This window comes from Mesocricetus auratus, unplaced genomic scaffold (genome assembly GCF_017639785.1).
Source record: "Mesocricetus auratus isolate SY011 unplaced genomic scaffold, BCM_Maur_2.0 Super-Scaffold_100019, whole genome shotgun sequence".
Taxonomy (NCBI): domain Eukaryota; kingdom Metazoa; phylum Chordata; class Mammalia; order Rodentia; family Cricetidae; genus Mesocricetus; species Mesocricetus auratus.
The window spans coordinates 23,184,230-23,210,899 of NW_024429200.1; the positions used below are offsets into that span (position 1 = coordinate 23,184,230).

General features: G+C 41.2%; 1 protein-coding gene and 1 pseudogene across 2 annotated transcripts in view; one reads left to right on the plus strand and one right to left on the minus strand.

The window, feature by feature from the left end:
• The window catches only part of Met (MET proto-oncogene, receptor tyrosine kinase), a 110,940-nt gene that overhangs the window by 37,553 nt on the left and 46,717 nt on the right, over positions 1–26,670 (minus strand). For both annotated transcript variants that reach the window (XM_013121157.3, XM_005080933.4), the window contains 8 exons: positions 23,907–24,098; positions 11,985–12,119; positions 10,919–11,092; positions 6,706–6,866; positions 4,532–4,634; positions 4,276–4,412; positions 3,479–3,640; positions 2,310–2,409 (listed from right to left, as the gene is read on the minus strand). In XM_013121157.3, coding sequence (XP_012976611.1) covers positions 2,310–2,409; positions 3,479–3,640; positions 4,276–4,412; positions 4,532–4,634; positions 6,706–6,866; positions 10,919–11,092; positions 11,985–12,119; positions 23,907–24,098 — 1,164 coding nt within the window. The remainder of the gene's footprint in view (positions 1–2,309; positions 2,410–3,478; positions 3,641–4,275; positions 4,413–4,531; positions 4,635–6,705; positions 6,867–10,918; positions 11,093–11,984; positions 12,120–23,906; positions 24,099–26,670) is intronic.
• On the plus strand, positions 2,526–2,867 carry LOC106022018 (annotated as a pseudogene).

Below are 26,670 nucleotides of genomic sequence, written 5' to 3' on the forward strand. Positions count from 1 at the left end.
AGGGAGCAGAGAAGGAGCATACATATACCTCTTCATATGGCAGTGTTTAGAAATGACAGTAAAGTAAGGGATAATGAAAGAGGAAGTAGTAGAATGTTCCTTGCAATTCTCACTTCTATACAATACTAATACGCAGAGTTATAAACAATTGAAGTTTGTATTTCCGTATATGTAGTCAGACAAGACTTGTATCTTCTGCTACTGTCTGAGTCTTCCTTGGGATATGCCTCTCTTTTATCTGACACCTGGAGGGCTTCCAGCAATCATTTAATTATAAATAAATGGCTGAAGCTAAGAGTCATTCTGTATGTCATCTTTGGGTAAAGGAGATGAAAGCAAGCTCCTTTACTATCTTAATAATGGAGGCTTGGTCTTCAGTAAATGAATCATTTCTCAGACCCATCCTTAAAAAGTCACATGCCAACACCGAAGAGGGCAACTGTTATTTTTATTTTGTTAAAGTAAAATTGTATCTTGGTTGTGGAGAACTGATGTCTCCTAAATTAATAGCAGTGGTATTTTAACTTTGTTTGTGGCCGTGTATGGGGATTGGCTTCAAGGTCCTTAACTTCATGCTGTGACTCCCTGGAGTACCATCTCTTGGAAATATGATAAGAATCTAATAATACTTGTTAGAGGTGATGCAATGTGGATGATTGAGAGGGTCAAGAGAAATCTCATTTAGGATGACCTTATTGTTTGGTGACTTAGCTTGACATTTTTAGTCCCAAATTGCTTTTTGTAATTAAGGAACAGGGTAGCTTTAGTCCTTAAGAAATATTGGACGGGGAAATTTCAAAGAAAGTGCTATAATTCAATCTACTACTTGCCCAATTGAGACTGTATGTGAGAGAGGGCACTTAGAGCCTTTACTCCAAGTTGAGTGCATATGTCCAACTATAGTGTGGTATTTCATAGTAGAAAAATACAACAAAATACGTACTTTTCTGAGGTCTAGGTGAAAGTTACTGGTGTTTGTTTACTTTTCTTTTTGAAATAGGATTTTATTTATCTCTAGTCTGGTCTTGAACTTGCTATATATCTGAGGCCATCCTTAGACTTCTGATCCTCCTCTATCATCTTCCATTTGCTGTGATTATAGACACATACCACCATGCCAGGCCTTTATACGACCTACTGAAATTGGTAGAGCAACAAATGTATCCAACACCTTTAAGGTTAAATTATGTTTGAGTTTGAAAATAAAAAAGGAAATATAGAGAAATAAAAAGTATCATTGACACCTAGAATATAATATATTGTAATGCTTTTTTTGTTACTTGATAAAAGACAGTGGGAAGGAGATACAAGAGACTAGGTTTTAGATTCATAGTATAAGATGCACAGAGGGGTGGAAAAGATTTTACTTATCTACCCTTTATCCAGAGATATTCAATAGTTTAAAATTTCTTAACCTCATTAGTCAAAATTAGTATGTTACAAGAAATAAATATCTCTGTAATATATGTCTACCTATAACGTTTTCTCTGTATAATGTAAACATATCATTTGGGTTCTTAGCACAATGTAGTATGTATTTAAAGAAAAGAAAAACATATTATCGTGATTAAAACATAATATTTGTACTTCTCATTCATAAAAATGTCTATCTTATATTTCTTTCACTTGAAAAACTCATCAAAAGCAATGTTAGTTAGATTTTCATTGCTGGGATAAAGCTCTATGACTAAAATTAAATCTCAGATTACACTCCATCTGACAAAGTCAGGACAGGAACTCAAGGAAAAGGTATGGAAGCAGGAACTGAAGGAAAAAGACCATGGACGAATTCTGCTTACTGGCTTGTTCTCCAGGCTCATGCAAAGCTACCTTTCCTATCCCTCCCAGGACTATCTACTTAGGGAGGGCACCACTCATAGTGGGCTGGACTGTCCAACGTCAATAATTAAACAAAAAAATGCCCTCATAGACTTGTTAGCAGGCCAATCTGATGGAGGCATTTTCTCAATTGTGATTCTCTCTCCCAAGATGATCCTAGCTTGCAACAAGTTTGTGGTTGAACCAACAATTTTGAAAACTGCTGTCTCAAGCTGAAGGTCTTCATTTGTATATAAACATGGGTGTGCATGCTCACACACACATGTGTGTGTGTGTTCATGCAAGCGTGTATATGCACGTATGTGACTACAATGTCAGCTCAAGATTCTATTGTAGAATAAAAAGTACCATTTGACTTCTGCTGGAAAGATTACTAGTGGCCATTAAAGGCAAAGCCTAAATGTCCCTGTGCCCCAGAAGCCTGGTGGCAGACGCAGAGCTCTGGCAGAATGGACACTCGAAGGACTCACCACTGTGTAGTTCATTCCCACTTCACGAACATTTATCACCAGTTTTGGGATGCTGACCGAATTCAGGTTTTTTCCAATCCCCGTTATTGTGCTCCCACCGCTGACAAAATAAAATGGAAAACAGGAATATTCAGAGGTTTTCCACCAAGTATTTAGACGCTCAGTTTTACACCCAATGACAATGTTAGAGGGCTAGCCAGAGCTGAATGGGAGTTCATGGGTAATGCCTTTAGAAATGCGAGAACATTTTGAAGAAAATTATAATTCATGCTTTCCGGCCGTGATGACATCCCTGTGAGAACGTGCCTCTCGCAAAGGATGTCCTTCATCCCTCTCCAGAGGAGGAAAAGAGGAAACACAAGAAAAAGCGCCTGGTGCAGAGCCCCAGTTCCTACTTTATGGATGTGAAGTGCCCAGGATGCTTTAAAATCAACACCCGTCTTTAGCCATACACAAAGGGCAGTCTTGTGTGTCAGTCGTTCCACTGTCCTCTGTCAGCCTACGGGTGGAAAAGCAGGGCTGACAGAAGGATGCTCCCTCAGGAGGAAGCAGCGCTGAAAATCACCTGACTCAAGATGAGTGGGAGCCACCCCCAATAAACACATTTTGGATAAAAAACAAAAAAAGAGAAACGTCTGCATTTTTTTTACTGACTAAATGTGGAAAAGAAATGGTTTTGACACTGCAAAATACAGAGAGGAATGTACGCGGCTGTTGTTGTTAGACGATGGAATGAGCGGCCACAGGAGGGAGGGGCTGAACTCAGTCCAACAAGATACTGGCTAAAGCAGAGTCTGGTACAGGGGACAGTGTGTGTAAGGGAAGGCAAGGGGAACGGTGACGCTGCTGTCATGAACTGACACAGAGGCAGACGCGTCCTATACGACATGGCTGTGCATACACTATGGCGCCAGGTTGGACTGCTTTTCTCTAAGTTGCTCAAAGCATAACGGCATGGGAAGAATGGTTCTTGGCATGAAGTCCTGTGAATAAAGTCAAACTGTCCCCAAAACCTAAATGTAATTTCCCACGGAATTGGAAAGGTGCCTTAAAAAGGAACACAAGTGCATTTAAGCGAGGGATCAAAATGGTGGCTTCTCGGTTGTTTCTACAGCCAAATCACCCCTCGGCTTTTACTCTTCTTCTACCTGTCAGAAGCTCCCACTTACCTAACAAAAGATTTGGTCGGGTGGATTTCATAGACAATAGGATCCTCCCAGTAACTGAAGCCGCTTGTCTCTCGGTTAGCTAAATCAATTTTCAATTTCACGGGAAACTCAGCCGAGATGGTTTGGGCTGGGGTATAGCATTCAAGAATACTATCTGATACACTGAACAAGAAGCAAACAATCAGAAGAACAGAAAGAATGGATGGAAAAAAAATAAAAAGCAGACATTTAGTTACTAGTGATCTATATGATCCAAAATTCTATCTGTAAGTCAAAAAACAATACCCTGAGGCGGTCTAGACGATAAGCTTTTGCCAGTGTACATAGTTTACATCCAACTAGATCCCACACTTAGCCTTGTTGAAAGGCCAGCCGTGACTTCAAAAACATTTGGCAGTTCAGGCAACCTTCAAAGTACATTTGGTATTGGAGGAAACCTAGCTGCTTCAAGCCCAAGAAGGAGAAACAAAACCACCTTCCAAATCTACCCTCACCCACTTCTTCCCTCCACATGTCTTCAGCTCTGACCCTTGATAGGAAGGCTTGTTTTGATGTGTTTGTTTCAAGCTCACTCACTCCACAGCTGGGATCAGACTCACTGCCGTAGAGGAGTGGGTGGCAAGATAAAACTCAATAAAAAGGCAGGGTCGAAAAACCAGCAAAATGGGCTGGCTCGATGTGGTCAGGAGGGGAAGTCATAAAGAAACATCTTCACTATGCTTTGCACAAACGCAAAAGAACTTGGCTTGATTGGTTAAGTGCAGATAGTAATGCAACATCAAAAAAAGTTACAATACCTTTTTAAAGTACACGTTTTCCCACCAATTGAAATGTGTCTAGAATTGCCACTGTTAAGATACTTTCCAGTTAGAGTGAGCAAAGTGCCTCCAGCCTTGGGGCCATAGCTTGGAGAAATACTTGTTATTACAGGATCCTGAATGGGCGGCAAAATCAAAATGTAACTGGTTAAGTCCATCATTTAAGTAGATGAAATAAAAATCCCACATCCTAGGTCATGAAAAAAAAACCCAAACAAACAATGCTTGGACTTACTACATAGGAAAATGTACTGTATTGTGTTGTCCCTCGGCTGTTTGAGATGACTACAGACACATTGAAGTGCTCACTCATCGCAGGACCAACTGTGCATTTCAACCTGAAAAAAAAAGCAGGGCTTAATATGTTTCAAATGCACATGCATTTTCTGATTTTCTGGTTTGGCTTCTTGTGATGGGGACATTAACCCCAGATTGTTAGCTCATGACTGCAAACAGCAAGCTCGGTTTCATGGAGGCATTAGGCTGAAAACCACATAATTCTATTTTTTGAGTGATTATGCCAAACTTTATATGGACTGTAGTAGGAAACTTCAGACCTCACCAAGGCAGACTTCACCAGCTAAGAAATGCACGATAAACCTAAGCTTGTAAAATTACCTTGTTGTTTGGCACAAGAAAGACAGTGACTGCTGTCTCAGCAGCACATGAAGCAATGTGCCATCTATGAACAAGCCACGTCTCTTCACCAACTTATGCCAACAGATATATTTCTATGACTATAGTTGCTACAAGTTTATTTAAATCACTTAAAGGATAATGACACTGTGGCAGTTTTTCCATATAATTATTATTACTGGGACACAATAACGCATGTGGAAGCCAGAGGTCAACCTTGGGTGTTATTTCTCAGGGGCCATCTACCTGGTTTTGTGATAGGCTCTCTCACAGGGACCTGGAGATCCCAGATTGAGCTAGATGGGCTGGCCAGCAATCCTCAGAGATCTTCCTTTCTCTGCTTACCAGTGCTGGATTACCAGTGAGCACCACCATGCCCAGCTTTATGTTGGGTGTTGGGTATTGAACTCAGATCCTCATACTTGCCTGGCAAGCACTTTGGCAAGCCAGGCATCTCCTTAGCCACCAACAGAGCCAGTTTTTAAATCAATAATCTTACATAGTTTATGTATAATGTAATATATACATAACATATATAAAGTTGAAATATAATTTGTTTTACTAAGTAACTTCTAAAAAGAGAGAGTGAATTGTGTTTTTTCTTTATGGATCTTAATTCACATGGAAATAATTAAGAGTTTTGGAGAATAAGGGATAGTTCTAGGGTGAACTTGCTTTTGTCTTCAGGATATCAAACTTGACATTAATTGGCTTTGGTTTTGTTAAGATGTATATATTAAGGTCTTTTATGACCCTAGAATGAAATCTATTAGATACATTTACTCTCTAGAACAGGTTCAACCATAAAGATCTAACTGTTAGAACTTCAGTTGTTTCTACTATAGTATAACAAGTCATTCCTAGATTACCTGTTCACTGTGGTATTTAGAGACTGTAGAAGGGATATGTAGAATACAATAGGACAAGCACAGGCCTTGATCATAGAGCTAAACCTGACAGTGTCGGCTCTGATCTCTGGCTTAGTTTGGCTAGGTTGCACCCCAGATCTCTGAACTTTAGGTAAGAATGGGACTGGCTCCTCCCAGGATTTGGGAGAATGCCCAGATGGCAGAGTGACAATGAATATTACCTGAATATAAATTTAAATTCATCCAAAAAGAGTCTCAAAAATGTGATTGGTGGCATCACCACTGTTGCAAGGAGTAGCAGGTGGGATTATGATAAAACGAGAGACATCAAGCTGTTTACTGATGTCCACAAGAGGCCTTTGGAGACAATTTTTGGAGTCTGAAGAGGAAGGGCCACTCTTTCCAGTTACACAGTTTCTGCAGAGCTTTTACTTTAGTGGGTTCAAAGCTCCTGGATGCTGGGCTAGTAGGACGGTTCACTAGGTAATGTCACAAGCCTCACGACCCGACCTTACCGTGCAATCGTAGCCTGCACGCAACAGTGGAAGGAGATGACCAAACTCCAAACTCCTGAAGTTATCTCCTAACATCCACATGCAATGCTAAGTGTGCAACCGTATGCACAGGTATTTGTCAAGTACACAAAACCACAGTGACAAACACAAATATTGAACTCTGTATACAAGTTAAGTCAAGCAAACAAGTCAAGAAACAACTAGTGGATGCCGAATTGATTGCGGCCATGCCACCTTTTTCTCCGAGTCTCTCAAATGTTATGACGGGCCAAGACCCTTACTAACTCATGGGTGAACATGTTGAGCATTTTTTTTCAGAAACTCTAATTAAAAACAAAGCAAAAGCCCGTCTTGCAAGCCCAGCCCAGCAAAGCCCCTGTGTCCCTTACGTGTTTGTCGTGCTTTCACTTAAGGTCAAGGTACAGCTCTCATTGCCAAGCAGGACTTTGGTTTTCCTTAAATCAAATTTATTATTCTTCTTGAATCCAAAGTCCCAGCCGCATATGGTCAGCATCGTTCCTCCTTCAAGGGGTGCACTGGTGGGGAAAACCTACAAGGATAAAACAGAACTTAAAAAGAAAATCCAACGTAATGCGATTTTCTCCATGTTGTGGAAACCAAGCATACCATGTATTATTTTTTAATATTTATTTTTATTTTGAAAAAATGCATGTGCATATATTTCTGTGTGTGGGTTTGTGCATGTGAGTACATTGACTATGGAGGTCAGAAGAGGGCATTTGATCCATACCCCCCTCCCCCATCCTGGAATTACAGCTGGTCAGGAGTCACCTAATGTGGGTGCTGGGATCTACTTCATGTGTCCCAATTTGTAGTTCTTACATAAGATTTTCAGTAGCATTTTAAATATGGCAAACATGATAACTATTGATACACAGCATATTTAATACAAAATACATTATTTCTATTGGAAAAAATCAAAACTGAGAGATCCTCAAATCGGTATTGGAGTAATTTTTAAAATTCTCTTTGACATTATTTTACTTCATTCTAAAGATATTTTCCTCATGTGCAATGTTCAGTGAATAATAGGCTCATTTCTGGTGTGTTAAAGAAGTCTGGAGGTAGGAATAAGACGGTGGCGGCCATGATAAATCATAACACGAGGCATTTATGACGTCTGTAAGGTAACAGTTCCTAGGCTAAAACTATTTAGGCAGAACACACTTCCAAGTTAAAAATAAGCTTCTCCTGGGGAGCCGTGTGACAATTGAGAGAGGAAATGCTCTTTTGGGGGTACACATTGTAAATTGTCCTGTACAGTACAATGGTGGGAAAACGAAGCATGAAGATCGTGGAGACTCGGAACCAGCCGAGGCATGTACTGAAGCCTGTTCTGCGCAGTCTCAGTAGGGAAGAACTTTCAGAAGGGCTCAAATTTGCAAACATTCCCATCCTTCGTAAGTAAATAATTACAAACCAATGTCTTAACTCTAAAGTCTTAGCTTAATGCTTATATGATCGCCATTTTAGCCATAAAAATCCATTACACAGTTGAGCCTTTCATGAACATTCACCTCATCTATGTTTAGCCAAATGAGACCTGCTGGGAAAGAAAAACCTGCTTATTAGGATACATGAAATCCTGCAGAAGAGAAGAAACGTTCACTCCCAGGTCCCTCTTCAGGCCAAGGCTGCCACACAGCTGCTGCTCCTTCGAATGAGGGTTTCTCCATCCAAAACAGCTGCCCGAGCTGATGTGGGCCCGACCCTTCTGCGGCCAGCCCTTCCCCTGCTCCAGTCAAAACTGAAGCCTGTCACTCAGCACACAATCTGCCTATGAGAAGGCAGAGACCTGGCAATCATTGAGAAAAGATACAGAGTTGTTCAGCAGCTGCACTAGCGAGAGACACAGCAACAACAAATCCTGTGCTGCTCCCAGGGTTCGAAAGGTTGGCTCTGCTTAGCATTCGCTGAGCTGAACACTGTCCCAGCAGCTTATGGAGGAACTGTCCCCCTTCCAGGGGAAAAGGAAGGAAGCTGGCGTAGACCGCACACCCACCCTTGCATAGCCCCAACAATGGGCTGGCAAACGGTGAGTTATCCTGAAATGCAGAGAAACTCTCTGGGCAGGAAATGAGTGTCCTGCACAGAAACACAGAAGCTGCCTCTCCCACCTGTCTGGCTTTCACAGGTGAAAGATCACATCACCGCCGGGCCCATTCCAACAAGACTTCTGGATTACGCTAGTGTATTCCGTGAAGATAAAATCCGGGAAAGCATTAAAAAACTAAGCTTTTCTACAGAAGCCCTTTTCTGGCTTAGCAGGAAAGCAAAGTCACAAACATGAGGATGGTTGTATCCGGGATTCTGATCAATGATATAGTTCTATTATATCTCTGAGATCGTCCTCAGCCCTATAAGGTATGAAGACCCCCCTTTCATACATTCAGAATATATTTGGAAAATGCCCCTTGTTTCTGAACATTTCTCTTTGCTCTTGAAGATCACATGACACAGCTGAAACAATGGATTGGGGTTACAATCCTGAAATCACTCATTTCTAAAACTGCGAGGAATCTCAGCCATTGAACACCATGTACCTTGAGAAACAGGTTAATGTATATGTATCAGAATGTGAAATTCTATACATCAGCTGGATTTGTGCATATAGAGTTTAAGGCCAAAAAGAAAAGGGGACGATCTATCTTATTTTTTTGCAGTAAGAACGGCAAATGTCACGGTCTAGTATAGCATGAAATCTTCCTAACAGTTATGGATAGGGGGTGGGCTGGGTGGCGTGGGCTGGGTTGGGGGATTTATAGACTCAGCTGTGCCGCTTTCCTTCTACTGTATAAACCACGCCTCATCAACTTGTGCATGATACACTGCAGCCTTTTGAAATGATTTTGGTTTTATTTTTATATGCTGTTTTGGGTGGTGGGTTGAAAGGGCAGAGAGCAGAAGCAGGGGGATGGGCAGATGTTTGAGAGTGAGTGGGAAGAATGATGTGAAATCCACAAAGAATCAATAAAAGGTTAAAAAATCAACTGTAGAGTGCTGGAATTCAGAAACTGGAAGGGGGAGGAAGACTTGTGTGAGAGACCATGTGGTTCTGAAAAATTCTAAATTGTTTACTCTACTTTCAACTATTTTTTAAGAAGGTTTTCATGATTAGTAGAGGAAGGCACAATGGCCAGGAGGAAATGTTTCTTCTGGTCAGTTTATCAGTCTGCCTTCTAAAATACTAATGTGGATAATTTTGAAAAGAAACTGTTGGGACTTGACTGTGTGTTCCTGTGCGCGCGCGCGCGCGCGCACACACACACACACACACACACACACACACACACACACACACACACACACCCCGCATACCACCACACACAGCACACACACATACCACATACATAGCACAGACACACATTCAGGACAGTTGTTACAGACTGTAAAGAGTGCAAGTTTCTCTCACCCGAAATCACCAAGGCTGTTTAAACAAGTATTCAGTTGCATGTGGGCTTTGAAAGAATACTGAAAAGTAAAGATTCATAGATGGTTTTTACTGCTTTGAGTGCACTCTGTGGCTGGTCAAGCCAAGGCTCGATATTTGTGTTGTGCCTAGCAGAAAATGGTTTTACTGAAAACCCAGTTACCCACTGCTAATCTTGCTCCAAACCGTAACTAAATGGAAACAGTCAGGCACTCCAGTCCCATTTCCATCCACCCTGCTACTTTGTTTACTCGGAGGGAAGCAGGTGACCCAGCCCTTTAACTTGAATCTTTCACAAGAGGCACTAAAGTCCAACTTTTCTAAAGGCAGACAGAAAAAGCTAATACTGGGTCCTTGCTGGGGAAATATTTTTCAGGCAAATATATATATGGGCTAAGAGGTTTAAAAATCCGATTTTTCAACCCCTTCTTTATGAAAACAAAGCAACATTTAGAGTTGCCATGTCAGTGTTGTAACACACTGTATTGGAATGGCTGCAACATCTAGGCTGCCATCTTCTCTAGGGACTAAGTTACTCAACAGTAGGGTGCACTTGTCTCTTTTCTTTTTGAACTATATGTCCCGGCATACAATCAACAAGTATTTTCAAAAGTGAATTAAAGGATGATATAGCTTATAGAAGTGTAGGTGTCAGTATAGCTATTCTTGTTCAAGAACATTGAGATAGGATTTAACACACCCACAGGTGGACAGGGAACCAACCTCTATTTGTAAGGATCATTAGTCCGCATGGTTCTACTTAGGGGCCCCATGTATGCCATGGACATAAGACCTGCCCCTGTAGAGTTGGAGGCTTCTGTTTGGGCACCTGGCCTAGAGCAGGCAATGAGGAATGAGAGTGTGAGTGATTCAGGAGGGAACAGATGTGAATTGTTAAAGATGAGTTTAGAATAATGCTCACTCCCACCTCTCTGTGTGCCACACATAGTCCTACGGGAGAGCAGCCACCCTGGAGAGGACCTAGGGGACACTTCAGATGCAGAGTGAGGGGGTGTCCCAACGCCACCTTAGGAGCAAAGCTAAGACAGAGACCACCAAAATGAGTAAAAATGATTTTTGCATTCTTTTTTTCATTACCGGAATTTGCATTTACCAAGAAAATACGCATGCCAGCTGACAGACATTCCTACCTTGTAAATGGCAGGCAGGCAGATCTCTTGAGTCCATGTGCCACTGGGGCATTCATCAGATCGCACACACCGATTGTGGCACCAGCCACACTGCACAAAGGAGGGGGCAGAGAGACACTGACTGCAAGACTGGAAATGCCCACAGCCCAGGCCATTCAATGGGATCTTGGAGATCTGCAAACCAAAGGGACAGAAAGAGTTTCTGGAGGGTTTTGGGTTTGCTTAAGTAAAAACTGCACATGTTAAAGTTACATATAAATATCACTGGATAGCATCTAACTAAGGCAACATCTATGTGAAAATCCCACAATAATGGTTTTAGCTGATCTAAAAAAGGCAAACCCCTTCTTTTACTGTTGGCACATACGTAGTAAAAGGTTAATGCTGTTTGTTGGATATAGTGTGCACCTGAGATGCTTGCTGCTTGGAAGGCCCAGATAGGGCTATGAGTTCAGGAAATCTTGGACAGCATAGCCAGAACTAACTCATTAAGCACCCTATCTACAACTCCAAGAAAACATCATTACTGTCTGGTCCTTAGGTATGGTCCTATAATGCTAGAAGTTCTATATTGTAGAGATGTGGTTTTGTCTGAGATGACTTTAGAATAATGAGATACCAATTGAAGCTGCAGGGGAAGCACTTGAAAGCCTGGAAAGTTCTATGGAAGGTCACATACCATTCCGGTATCAAGACACACATCTTTCTCTTAGAGGACTGGAGCGGGGTTACTGGCTAGAGTCAAATTCCTGTGTGTCTCCAGGATTTATCTGGCTGCTTTGGGGTTCTGCATTAGGACTGTAATTTGCATTCTGCTCATTTGTTTTTTCACTGATAAACAGGACTGAAGGAAAATACATATTCTAAAGAAGATCCCCTCAGGCCTAGACTCCCTTCAATAATAGGTAACACTACTTCAGGCAACCTCTGGAAGACTCCAGAAAGAACTAAATGGTGGAGATATGAATCTAAGACTCGGAGAGGGGTTATTAAAACAACAACGACACACAGTATCTATTTAAAAAAAAAACATACCCATGGAAATTCCAATAGAAACAGGCCTTACCTTCTTCCCTGTGACAACCAATGTGTAGCCATTTTGGTCTGATGGATGTTCAACAATAACTTCTGGAGATACAGGATGGGAATCCAGGAGGAAGTTCACATGAGGGGTGAAAGGTACAGTTCGAGAAAGCACAACCTGAAAAACAAAAGAAAACACCCTTGATCCAACGGACTCGCTTTAAACATAGCACAGCAGCAAAACGCATTAGTGTTCTCACCTTGTTGGAAATAATGCAACATCTTTTCACCTACTGCCTCGAAGCCAATTTATCTGATCCCTCATGTTTTGCCCATGGTCTGAGTAGTTTCTAGGGAAAGATCTTGTGATCAATTGGCCAGCACATTCAGACCAATGCTTAAAAGTGTGTGGACAACTGGAGGAGTCAAAACTCTCCCCCAAAGGAAGCCAACACATAGGCTACATAGTTCCTGGATTATTCTCTAATCTGCCCTTCCAACTCTTCCCATGGGGCAGTTTTCCTTGACGTCATGCTAAGAGTGGAAGACAGGGAGTCTGGAAACCCAAGACTGATTCTAGCTTTGCTGCTCTCAAGCTGTATTTATACCTCTTGTCTTGTGATATGATATTACTTATATTACAAATAAAGTTCTGCATTTGTCCTGTCTTTAAAAACAAGGTCTGTGGCTTTAACAATGCCTGAACAGTGTATTTGGAGAAATGGTGTTATTCTTGCTTTCAGGTATTCATCATTGGGGATATCTCCCAGCAAGACTATTTCCCTCCTGCCTGTTTCTAGACTCCAGTGATAGCAGAAGTTCAGAGACAGATCAATGGGGGAGTAAGATCAGCACTGCTATCTTAGCTGATGGCAGATTTTAGGATGGTTTGGGCATGCTTAGAAAGACTCTCTCCATCAGTTTGCACACAGGGGGTCTAGAACTGGGCTTCATATCTATTGTGAAACTGCCCTACATTTCCAAGAAACTTTTACAAGTTGTATTTTCGAAGTGTACTGGTTTGCCATATGAAATCCTGGGACAACTATGGGCACCCTGAAATTAGAATAAAAAACCAACAACAAACAAGCAAAAACACACCCTGGACCATAGTTTTCTCATTCATAAAACAGAAATGCAGATTAAAGCAGCGATTAAATGCTTTGTGCTCAAATACATACAAAACATACTTATTCTGGAGAAAAACAATCATTTTTCTTCTTCTTTAACACAATGAAGAAGCCAAGTAGCCTGAAACAATTCAGGAAGATTTCCAAGTGCTTAATTTGTTCTCATGGGGTGAAACGTTAATAGAAAAACTAACCAAATGCACATTGAACCATAAAAGTTTAGCGTGGTGACATTTTTGCTCAATTCCAAACACTCAACACATTAAAAACACCTCCATTAATAGGGGAGGTTAGATTTGCACGGAAGTTTAATGATGGCTCAAAGGTCACATGGTCGTGACCTCAAAGTCATGTGGTCAGGATGGAAATTACTGTTATTTCCTACGCTTAGGACCCAATAGTCATTTGTGACCTCTGTGGGCAAAGTGAAGAAGACTTTCATTCTCAGTCCCTTATCTTCCGCTACCCTGGACTGTTCACCACGGGACACTGAAGATCCCGAACCTCTAAACCATATCACCTGAATTTCTACTCAGTTTGGCCCTCTTAAACCCCTTTTGGTGAATAGCTCCTCCCATTTGCCATTGTTCTCCAAGCTATTATTTCTCTTTGAATACAAAGATTAAAAAAAAAAACTCCTTTTCTCATGCAAAAGTCAAAACCAACACAAACACCAGCTTGTCTCCACACTCAGTTTTCTGTGATTTTCACTCCTTTGATGACTGTGGATCAACGCTTGGATATCTGCATTTTCACCCACCTTTCCGGTTTCCTCTGTTCTCCTCAGACCTACTGTCTGACAATGGCCATCTCTCAGAACATTTTGGAAGGAAGTACTGCTTTTTCTTTATGCTGCTGTCACATGATATATCAGGACTGGAGTTGCGGAGCCTTATGGCAATTCTATATATAACCTTCATGCTCTGTTTAGAATTTCTTGTGTCTATAATAAGCAATCCCGTCTTAATTACGAGATTGTTATCTCGACTTTATCGCATATCTGATTATGTGCACTTCCCAGGAATGATTAACCTTTCCCTTTCTTTTCATAACGAATCCCTGCTCTTCACATCCTTGGGCTTGGGTTGATTGATTTGTCTTTGCTTTCTCTGCTTTTTCATCTGGGGGCACCATACACATGTCACTTGTATCATAGGTAACCAAGTCAGACACTTTGCTAAGTGCTTCTTAAGAGATCAGAGTGACTCTTCACAATTATTCTGGAAGATAGATACTGTTTTTGCTTTCAATAAAATCTAAGGGAGAATTTAGCTAGAAAGTTCAAAAGTCGCATTTCCCATAGGCTTTACCTAATGCTCGACCCCTCCTTAAACAGCCAGCTGCTTGGCTCTTGGAGTAAGTACCAATATGAAGCTTCAAGTAGGAACTCCCAAAGAGCACTGGGGAGTTGAAGCTAGAACAGCTTTCACAATGCGTTTGTTTGCCAGTTACTTCTTGTTTCAGTAACCTTGGCTGCATGAGTTAAGCGTGCCTAAGAAGGCCTCTCTGTTTTGATGAGTGCTGATGGCACGGATGATACCATACTAGCCCAGCATGCAAAGCTAGAATGGGTGCTGTCATGGAGACTGGTCAGCAGGAGAAGGCTGGAAGGCAATGAAAGAGGGGGTGAATCTTTGCCTTTGCACCGATGAGCAGAGACCTTCTCACCCATGCAAATACCTTTTCTCTGCAGGGACATCCACTGTATGGAAATGCCAAGAATGCTTTTTCTATCATTAATCCCTCCCTTTCTCTCTCATTGCCAGAATCCTAAATAATTGAGTAACCACTAAAATCCTCAAAATACCCCTGAAGCAATGCTTGCAAGAATGAGGAGTGGCTTTTTGTTGTCATGGAGATATTTCTAGGGACAGATCAGAATTTGGCATGTAAGTTTAATTCGTATGATAAATCACTTGGCAATCTGAGAACAATTAGTATGAAACAGAAGACTGGCAATTATCTTTTGAGTTTCTACTGTGTCCATGACTAATCTTTAGTATTTCGACCACAAAAACCTTTTTCTTTAATGGTCCTGAAAATATAGCCCTAATGCATTGTATGAGAGGTGGGGTAGTGGGAAGAATTCGCATTTACTTGTTCATTGTAGTTATTAGGCCACATAAACTTTCCCAATAAGCTATCTGAGAGAGGATGTGAGGGAAAAATACATGAACAGATAATAAAGCAGTGTGGTTTCACCCGGAAAATTTATAAGTGTGAGCTAAATAATTTTATGTGATTCTATAACTGACAAAACCAAATTTCCCTATAATAAAAAATATATATTTCAATTAGACAGATTTACAATTTAATTTTGTTTAAAAACAGATGAACATAATTCAACATTAAATAAATCTATGTGGCTATCTACTTCCTCAAATGTTTCTCTCTCTCTTTTGCAAAGTAGACAATTCAATAATTTCATGTGAGAGGGGAAGGAGGGGAAGGAGGGAGAGGAGGGAGTGGGGATGGTGGTTGTATGGTCAATAGGAATTCCACTGGTCACTCAAGTCGCTCCAAGAATATTAAAGGGTAGGAAAAATCCTCAGTGTCCAGCAATCCAGATTAAATCCTTGTTTGGCTGTCCTCTTGTGACTTCCAGGGGCCTCCTCTGTCCTTCAAGGAACCAACCCACCTTTCACCCAAGCTGCTGTGATCTAATCACACTGCGACTCCACCCTTCCCTGTGTGATCTTCCACACAGACGTTTGGAGAGTGTGCTACGTCTCCCACTGTGACTGCTTCTCCAGTGAGAATTCACTGCCGTTCCCTCCATCCCTGAAGCTTCTGGCCTGCGTCATGGAGGCCTAGGTTTTATGGTATGTGCAAATTTGTGCAATCATTACTGCAGCCAACTTTGAAATACTTTCAGTAGTTCAAAAAACATCAACATCCGTTAGCAACATTGTCCGACCTCCTCTGCCTCTGATAACTACTGTTCTACTTTCCTCTAGTTTTTCCTATTCTTGATATTACGTAGAAATGGAAGCTGACATTATCTAGCCTTTGCGTTGGCATTTTCTACGTATTGTATGCTTTTAAGATTCATCAATGCTCCTTCTTTTTTTTTTTTTTTTTTTTGGTTTTTACGAGACAGGGTTTCTCTGTATTGTTTTGGAGGCTGTTGGACCAGCCCGGCCTGGAACTCACAGAGATCTGCCTGCCTCTGCCTCCCGAGTGCTGGGATTAAAGGCGTGAGCCACCACCGCCTGGCTCATCAATGCTTCTTATTGCCAAACAATATTCTTCTCTATACACAGACCACACTCTAAGGTGTATTTATGCATCACTCGATGGGCATTTGGGTGGCTCCTACATTTTGCCTCTGAATAATGTTGCTATGGATAGATGGGAAACTTTCTATGTGAACATACACTTTTATTTCTCATGTGTGCTCCATCTAGAAGGATTCTTTGTCATATTATATAGTGTAGCATGTTCATGTATTATGCATTCATATTTTCTAAGGCAGAGATATTTTTCCAATATATTTTTATTTAAATTAGAAACATGCTTGCTTTGCATGTTGATCCCAGCTTCCTCTCCCTCCCCTCCTCCCTTGTCCCTCCACCAGCCTCCCCAGCCCCCCACCCAATCCCCACACCATTCTCCAGGGAGGATGAGGTCCTCCTTGGGGGATCTCCAGAGTCTGTCATTTCATCCAGGGCAGGACCTAGACCCTCCCCCATGTGTCCAGGCTGATAGAGCATCCCTCCATGTGGAATGGGCTCCCAAAGTTCATTCATACACCACGGTAAACACTGATCAACTACCCAAGTCCCCAGAGTCTGCTGAGGTCTCCTTGATGACACTACATTCAGGGGGTCTGGATCAGTCTCCTGCTGGTCTCTCAGCCATCAGTCTGGGATCCAAAAGCTCCCCCTTGTCAGGTCAGCTGTATGGTATGGGTATTGTTTTTCATTTATTGATACAAATTCAAGGTCAATTTTGTGATATGTATATTTCTCCTCTTGATTAAGTATTGTGCTTATACTGATCTTTTAAAACGTAATGCATAATTGAATACAGACTATAGATAGTTACTTTTAATAGTCAGAACTTATAGTTAGGTTAGTTAGGTTTGCTAGATATACAGAAAAATATTTGAGATAGATAAACAGTCTTCAAACCTCTCAAAGACCTTCAGAAAATGGCATTTAAAATGGTTTAGGGCTTTTCTTGACAATGAGAAATGTCTGCTCCTGGCAGCACTAATTACGTCTGAGAGGAAGATGGGCATCGAAGAAACTTGTTATGGAGTTTGCTTTCAACATGGCAAGATTAGCCATTTGGGCAAGAAACTGCTCTTGCCTAGACTGTTTGACTGTTGCTGTATAAACTGGACATGCAGGACCCACAGGAAAGTGAATGCTGAACTCAGTCTTACAGGGTTCCTGCTTCATGGAAGAGTCTACGAGACTTTCTGCAGGACAAAGAAAAATGACTGACAGACTGCCAACGCAGATGGACAGTTTGAAATTTCCTGCTTTGCTGAGAAGTGTTCCAGACACATTGTGGCCTATGGGCTGAAAATGGATGCCCCAACGTTACAGAGGAACTTCGGGTGACTGTCCAGGCAGTAAGATGTCTCTGTCAATCCTAGTGTTTATATATTATCCTTCTGTGGTCTTTGATGGAGTTGAAGATAGACAGTTATAATTATAGTTTTCCTTAGTTATGATAAAAGATAAGCTACATATAGGACTTTGGACTCACAAGGATGGGATGGATGATATTTTCTTTAGATCTTGCTAAATGTTAATAGACAAAATGTTGTAACTGTGTTCTTATTTGATAACTGTTCTGTTATACACAATTTGACTGTGTTAAAGTTAAGACCTTTCTTTTTGTTTAAACAGAAAAGAGGAGATGTTGGGGGAAGTCCTGTGCATTTGTCAATAAAGTACTGTTGAGCCTATAGGGAACCAAGATAGGAGGGACTAGGAGTCCAGGAGAACTCTGGGAAGGAGAAACACAGAGAGTCGAGATGTAACGCCATTGGGGTAGGAAGCCCGGAAACCTCTCCGGTAAGAGACATACTTAGATTAACAATTATGGGGTAATTACTTAAGTCAGAGCTAGCCAGTAAGAAACAAGCAAAGGCCAACAGCTTCATAAGTAATATAGCGTCTTGTGTGTTATTTGGGGTCTACAAAGCGGCAGAGCCCAGGCAACTGGCGGGGATAAACCGAAGCGGCTAGCAAAGGAAAAGTTTCTCTTTACATAGCTGTCTTTGTGGGTTTCACCAGCATGGTCTTGACCCCTTTGCTCATCACTCCTCCCTCTCTGTCACTGCTTTCTAGGAGTTCAGTTCAGTGGTTCAGTGTTTAGTTGTGGGTGTCTGCCTCTGCTTCCATCAGTCACTGGATGAAGGTTTTAGGATGGCGTATAAGGTAGTCATCAATCTCATTATCAGGGATGGATTATTATTGTAGTCTCTCCACTATTGCTTAGTTTGCCAGTTGGTATCGTCCTTGTAGATTTCTGGAGATCTCACTAGTGTCAGCTCTCTCCTCAAACCTATAACGACTCCCTCTATCATGGTATCTCTCATCCTGCTCTTCTCTATTCTTTCCCTAACTCAAGCTTCCTGCTCCCCAACATCCTCCTCTCCCCTCCTCTTCTCCCCCTCTCTTTTTCCTGGCTCCCTCTACCCTCCCTCCATGCGTTCCCAATCTATTCAGCAGATCTTGCCTCATTCCCATGGAGAAAGGATTTTTTTAAACCTTATGTTATCTTTAATTTTTTAAAAGTATCACTAAGCTATTTCCCACAGTGTATTTTTCCACATGCCCACAAGTTAGGGTTTCTACTTCCATTTTCTTTATTCATTTTCATTTTCTTGAGACCAAGTCTATATAGCAGTGGCTGTCCTGGAACTCACTATGTAGACCAGGTTGGCCTTGAACTTGCAGAAATCCACTGGTCTTCGACTTTCAAGTGCTGGGGGATTAAGGGCTTGTGCCCTATTTTCCATTTTCTTAATTATGGCCGTTTTAGTGGTTGTGAAGTGGTGCTTTGCTGTGGCTTGGTTTTGCACTTCTTACAAATGTTTTTTGTTTGTTTGTGAGAGGAAAGTTGACTTCAAGAGATTCGCTGGAGACCCTTGCCTGTGCATCCCCGCTCATCTCTAGTGGTCAAGGCTTTGAAGAATGTTTCCTCCAGGTCAGAGTGAGCCTCTATGGTGCAGGGTCCTAGAGATGCTGGTGAGTGGCAGGGCAGGTTCTCCCTGGAGAAACCGAGCTGGAGATGAGGTGCACTCCCCAGGCATCTGGGTGGCGGATCACACAAGGAAGGGTGTGGGACAGAGGTGGTAGTGTGGCAGGGTGGTTGGATCACAACAGCATGGGTGAGGGTGGGTTCCGTGGAGAAGAGTGAGTCACTGCTGCTGTCATGCCTGCACTGATGGGATGGACTGTGTCCTCAGGAGCAAACGAAGCCTTCCTCCCGTATGTTGCTTCTGTCAGTATTTTGTTACAGTGATGAGAAAAGTAACTAATGCACCTTCCAATTTAGTACTACAAACACATCGACTGTGGGGCAATTAGTCAATGCACAGAACTTATCTGCTACTGATATTTAAAAATAATAAAAGGTTCATAAACTAATGCTATGTGTTTTCATATTTTACATGTCTCTTTGGGTTTTCCCTCACCCCTAGGAAGCATCCATGAAATAAATTTTAGTTTCTCTTTGTTATCTAAAACAAAAAAAAAACCCCAAGAGTTCCACATTTTCCCAGGGTTTCAAATATTTATGATGCTTTAAATTTCTATGCATGTGATAGTGAACAAAATATATGTCCTTCTAGGGCATGCATACGTTAATTTTAAGAGACTACACATGAACCCAGCTTAATTTTTAGTTATGGTCATGACCTTGAAATTATTATTTACAATAAGCTTTTACTTAGCACAAAAAGTGTCTGGACTCACTATATACATTTTCTTCAAAATAAACATACCAGTGCTAATATTCTTTAAGACAATACCTAGGTCAGTGTTGTATATTGCATTTTAAATGATATTTTTAGTGATGCCTCTGTCTGAGAATTTTGTAAGAGATGAGTAAATTAACAATCCCTTAGGAGAAACGATGTGTGAGTTTAATCTTCATTCAGATGTGCCTCTATCTAATGCTGCCATTGCTGAACCTGTTAGTGTTTATTTATTAGAAAATAACAGTAATTCTATACGTGATGCATGCTGTTCCTTCCGATGGAAAGCACTGGTGTGATATACCACAGTGGTGGTGTAGAAGCCCCATGCAATCTGATGACAGAAGGTCAGTAGATGAACTCATCTTACCGAAAGGGAGTTATTAGTCTCAACTTCACTGATTACCAACATAATGTTGTAAGTAATGGTCATAAAGAATGATCATGACCGAAAGACATCTTTCCTCTTTAACTTTCTTACTAGACCCAACTAGTCCACATAAGACCAGAAGAGAGGGAAAGTGATGGGTGTTACCAACATTGAAAGTGGTGGTGAAGAAATATCAGGGCGGCACCAAAGAACTTAACCATAGCTGTGATTGTGCCCAGGCATCTGGCGCTGTTGGCAGACACAGTGTGGTTGCCCAGCGAATGTTTGTGTAGCTGACTTTGAAACAAGTCTTGGAAAGGCCTTTGCCCCCCTCCCCCATCCCTGATCCACTCACTCTCCCCAGCCTGACAGTCACGCACAAATATTTTAATAGCAATGCTTTGCATTTAGAGATTAAAGGCCTTATACAAGTGCTGTTAAAAAAAATCAAGCAAGCATTGTTTGGATGTAGATTAGATGAGGAGCTCAGAACGGGAGACGTGGGCAATCCCTGTGATTAGTCCTATGATCTTCATGAGAACCCAAACTTCTCCCACATGGCCCTGCACAGTGGGCTGGGTTTCCCCGTAAGGGCACACATTCTCACTGTTTACTTCTATCTCAAACGCTACTCAGTGTTTCACTTCAAAGCATCCCAAGAGAGTGATCATCCAAATCAAAACCGCGTGTGAATTCTATTACTGACGTACTTCCACTGAGGTAGACTCAGATACATGTACACATCAGTATATTTAGACTTAGTTGCACCTGCATGAGATAAGTTACATTTGTTTAAAAGTCAGCAGCATGTCAGAAAAGTCCTCTCCGCCATGCACAGACTATTGTTAGCTAAACAATATAATTCTTTCTAATCAAATAACCACTGTGAAATACCTGATTCACTTTGCACCCAACAGCTGGGGCTGTAGCTTGTGTTCCCAGCCTGAGCTGAACACCAACACAATAGGAAGGGCAGAAACAGCTGCAAACTCTTGGGATAAAAAAAATCTGCTAAGCAACTCTGCCATTAGGTTTGAGGGTAGGAAGGAAGTAAAATCATTTCTCTGTGTTTTTCATATGTGGCAGCTGCCTTGGGAGGGAAAAATGCGTTGATTCTGTTTTGTAACAGAAACGCTATAGTATTTATTAGAACACGAGTTGCAGAAGCTTAGCCTGGCTATGGATTTAGAGTTTTAGTCCAGTCAAAACACTGGCAGAACCTGGTAGGAAGTCGCTCGGGCAAAGCCAGCTGAAGGTCTCCTATCCTCTCTCCACTCCTTCCCTTTCCCTCCACTGCATCTGATGTAAACAAACGGGATTTCAGTGTGGTTGGCTGCCTGACTCAGTTGACTGTCAAGTGCTCTAGGTTTACTTATACAAAACTCTATGGAACACAAGTATCGTAGATATGCATCCCCGTGGTTCCAGCAGCTCTCATCTGTATGCACTATTGCAGTCAGGCAAGCATTTTAATCTCCTCTATCAAGATTTTAGTTCCTCAGAAGCAGGCTCTGGGTATCCTTTGCTTCACTCACTTGCCCAGGAGAGAAAAGTCAGCAGGCTCTTAATATATGCTTGATGACTCTAAAATTAACTTTTTTTTGCTTTGTGCCATTAATGCCAGAAGATAACGTTTTCTCCCATACATACTAAGAGACAAGAATAAAGCACCAGCTACAGAATTTTAGTTGTAATGAGTATATGATTTTATATATTCATGATGATATCCCTTGGGTGGTATGAACTCTTTTATTAAAGTAACTTCCTTAAAAATGGGATTTCAGTATAATTTTAACATGTGAGAATAGACTATGACCCTTTTGATGCTAAGAAAAATACCCCTTTATGGACAAAACAGACTATATTTAGTAACACACACAAACACACACGCACACACACACACACACACACACAAAAACAGTGAAAAAAAGAGAACATGAATTTGAAGGAGAGCAGGAGGGTTATATGGGAAGGTTTGGAGGGAGTTGTAATTATATTATAACCACAAAAGTAAAAAAATCACTCAAATCTACAGTGACTGTAAAAGTGTATTAATGAAGATCTGAATTGATGAGATAATGGGCAACTTAGAAAAAAGAAAAGCAGCAATGAAGACGAGGGAGAAGCTAGCCACTGCCACGAGCACATCTGGAATTCACTAGATGCCTACTTCTCCTTCAGATTCTTTGGTCGGTTGCTGCAATTGTCAGCGTAAGTGAAGAATGCATATATAAACACAAGCAATGTGATCCCGTTTCAAAGGTAACAGGTAGCAGCCATACTGGAATGCTAGTGAGTGGAAGGAATGTGTGTCCCACCTTCACAGGTAAGAACAGAATTAAATGGCCAAGACTGGCGAGACATGTACACAGCATGCTAGATAGGGAGATGGGGAGAAGGGGAGTGGTCAGCAGTGAGGAAGCCGCAGTTGGGGAAACAGTGTGAGAACAATCACTCACATCACAGGGTCTTTGTCAACATTCTGTGACACTGTGACTTTGAAAAAGCCTCACTAAGCTCAAGAACATAAGAGAAATGATTTGTAGCTCTTAAATTATGGCAATGATCAAAATCCAGGGTTTGTAAAGACAATGAGGATTTTCAAAACTTTGCTTTGTAAAATAATAGAGATGCACGATGCCTACATGGATAAGTCTGAGGAAAATAGTGTCACCCTCAGGTGGTTTCCTGATGCCATCAGGATATTAGCTACATTAGACAATTAAAAAACAAGCATCATCCATTGTAAGACATTCCTAACATTCACACAAGTTCCACAGTTGTCATCAGCCTTCTGTATTAATTGAGAATCTGCTCATGAACTCATGGTGAAAGCACCAATAACTATTAAAGTGATAAAATACATCCACCATGAGGGGTTGTTAATTTCTACAAAGTGCTATGATTCTTGTAGCCAGGAAACACTTATTCCATCAAGTTTAAAATGTGAGACTTTATTGTATGGAAATAATGCCCCTGGCCATTAGAAGCATTTCTTAATAAAATCTGCTTTATAAAAAGAGAAGTATTTCAACTTCTTTGTGTGGGACTCTACCATTTTGCAGAATGAGGAGAGCCTGAGTTACAGAGGGATTTTGATGATAACATCCCTTCCTGAATCCTGCCAATGTCTCTCAGGGGTGTGAATGTCTCTTCTCATGGACACACACGGTTCACACAATAGCTCTCCTTTGATCCACAGTTTCCCCTGAAAGAGGAAAACATTGCCTGGAAGTGCTTAATTGTTTCATTTTTACTTTCCAATCATGTGACAGAGTCATGAATGGAAAAAAAGACCATTCCAGACAAGAAAATTAAAGCCACCACATTCGAGTTGAAAGGTTCAAAAACTTTACAAAAACAATCTACCTACTTCATAAAAAGCCTTTCATGCTTCATTGTTGGCCTTTTAGGTTTTGGCTCTAGCTTCTACTGTGATTTTTACTTGTTAGCCTGTTTGTAAATATCTAACAGTGAAAACAAAATGGAATTGCACAAAACTAGATACTCTAGGAAGTCACTTACCTGCATGAATCGACCTTCTGATGTCCCCAGGTTAGCAATGGTGAGGTCACCTTTGATGAAGGTGGATATAGATGTCAAGAGCACTTGGTTGAACTGGCCCATGAATAAATCAACACGCTGCAAAGCCGTGGTAAACTCTGTCCGATATTCATCACTGCGCACTTCACAGCCTGATGAATTCCTCAGCAGGGTCTGGAATACAATATGGCCATGAAGTTAAGGCGAATCGAGAGGCAAACAAACTGGTAAGAAACTTTGCTATGTGCCGTTAAGGAGCTTGCTCAGAACACCAAGGATAGCTGTGAAAACAGACAAACAGCCCTAACCACGCACACACGCTGTAGTGGCTAAAACAGCTCCAGTTTTAGGAGGCACTGTTGTGTGAACAGGTTCTCAAAACTGGGAGGCAAAGAGTGTTATCTCAATTCTACACTTGTGGGTCAAATGGACACTCATGAAAATAGAACCTACATGCTGCTGAAAGAGGAAAAAAACCTTTAAATATTGCATTCCTTGATGTAAGTGTAGCAGTTCTTAGCAGCAAGTCCTATGAAATGAATTTCATGTAGAATAATATTAATGATGATAATGATAATAATCTGTTAAAAGTCATGCTATGGCATATTTTAAAACTCATGTATATGTGTGTGTTTTGGGGCCAGAGAAGTGGAGGGGTATAGTGGTGATAGAGAGTTCATGGGGAGGCAACCGAGCATACACCAAATGCCTTCATCAAGGTCCTGAATATATGCACTGTGTAGAATTCCTACCATCTTTCGTTTTCAGAAATTGAGGTGATCTCTGTTTTACTCTCTCCATCTGTAAAATGCTACAGAAAAATGTCCCCACCACTCAGATTTGTTGCAAAGATAAAATTAACCAGCTCATATGAGTCTCTAAGAATGGAACCAGCATGTAGAAATCCTCTCTACACTCTTGTCACCACTGGGAGAAAGGTTTAAAAAAAGTGCACATCAAGTATCTTAGTAGGCAGCTTCCTGAAAGACAAGTACCAAGCTGGCGATGTTCAAATAAAACTAGATGGGTTAAGAAAATACTCTTTAGGACTATAGCTCTATAATAGAGCTTGAAGTCAGGGATGGTGATGTCTCTGGACATTGCCTTGTTGTACAGGGTTGTTTTGGCTATCATGGGTCTTTTGTTTTTCCATACAAAATTGATTATTGTTCTTTCAAGGTCTATGAAGAATTGTGCTGGGATTTTAATGGGGATTGCATTGAATCTGTAGATTGCTTTTGGCAGGATTGCCATTTTTACTACAATGATCCTACCTGTCCAAGAGCATGGAAGATCTTTCCATTTTCTGAGGGCTTCTTTACTTTCTTTCTTTAAAGATTCAAAGTTCTTACGATACAGGTCTTTCACTTGTTTGGTTAGTGTTACCCCAAGGTATTTTATGTTGTTTGTGGCAATTGTAAAGGGTGATGTTTCTCTGATTTCTTTCTCAGCCCTTTTATCATCCGTATATAGTAGGGCTACTGATTTTCTTGAGTTGATCTTGTAGCCTGCCACTTTGCTTAAGGTGTTAAGAGTTCCCTGGTAGAGTTCTTTGGGTCATTTATGTAAACTATCATATCGTCTGCAAACAGTGAATGTTTGACCTCTTCCTTCCCAATTTGTATCCCCTTGATCCCCCTTTGTTGTCTAGCAATGGCTAGAACTTCAAGTACCATGTTGAAAAGGTATGGAGAGAGTGGACAGCTTGGTATTGGCACAAAAATAGACAGGTAGACCAATGGAATCGAACTGAAAACCTGGATATTAACCCACACACTATGAGCATCTAATCTTTGACAAAGAAGCTAAAAATATACAATGGAATAAAGAAAGCATCTTCAACAAATGGTGCTGGCATAACTGGAGGCTGGCATGTAGAAGAATGCAGATCGATCCATGTCTATCGCCATGCACAAAACTTGAGTCCAAATGGATCAAAGACCTCAACATAAATCCAGCCACATTGAACCTCTTAGAAGAGAAAGTGGGTGGTACCCTTGAACGAATTGGTACAGGAGACAGCTTCCTGAACACAACACCACTAGCACAGACAGTGAGATCAACAATTAATAAATGGGACCTCCTGAAACTGAGAAGCTTCTGTAAGGCAAAGGACACAGTCAGCAAGACAAAAAGGCAGCCCACAGAATGGGAAAAATATTCACTAATCCCACATCTGACAGAGGGTTGATCTCCAAAATTTACAAAGACCTCAAGAAGCAAGTCTCTAAAACACCAAAGGATCCAATTAAAAAGTGGGCTGCAGAACTAAATAGAGAATTTTCAATAGAGGAGTCTAAAATGGCTGAGAGGCACATGAGAAAGTGCTCAACATCCTTAGCCATCAGGGAAATGCAAATCAAAACAACTCTGAGATACCATCTCACTCCTGTCAGAATGGCTAAAATCAAAAACACCAATGACAGATTATGCTGGAGAGGATGCGGTGAAAGGGGAACACTCCTCCATTGCTGGTGGGAGTGCCAACTTGTTCAGCCACTTTGGAAATCAGTATGGAAATTCCTCAGAAAAATTCGAATAAACCTACCACAAGACCCAGCAACTCCACTCTTAGGCATATATCCAAAAGATGCCCATTCATACAACAAGGATGTCTGTTCCACTATGCTCATAGCAGCATTATTTGTAATAGCCAGAACTTGGAAGCAACCTAGATGCCCCTCAACCAAAGAGTGGATAGAGAAAATGTGGTATATTTACACAATGGTGTACTATTCAGCAGAAA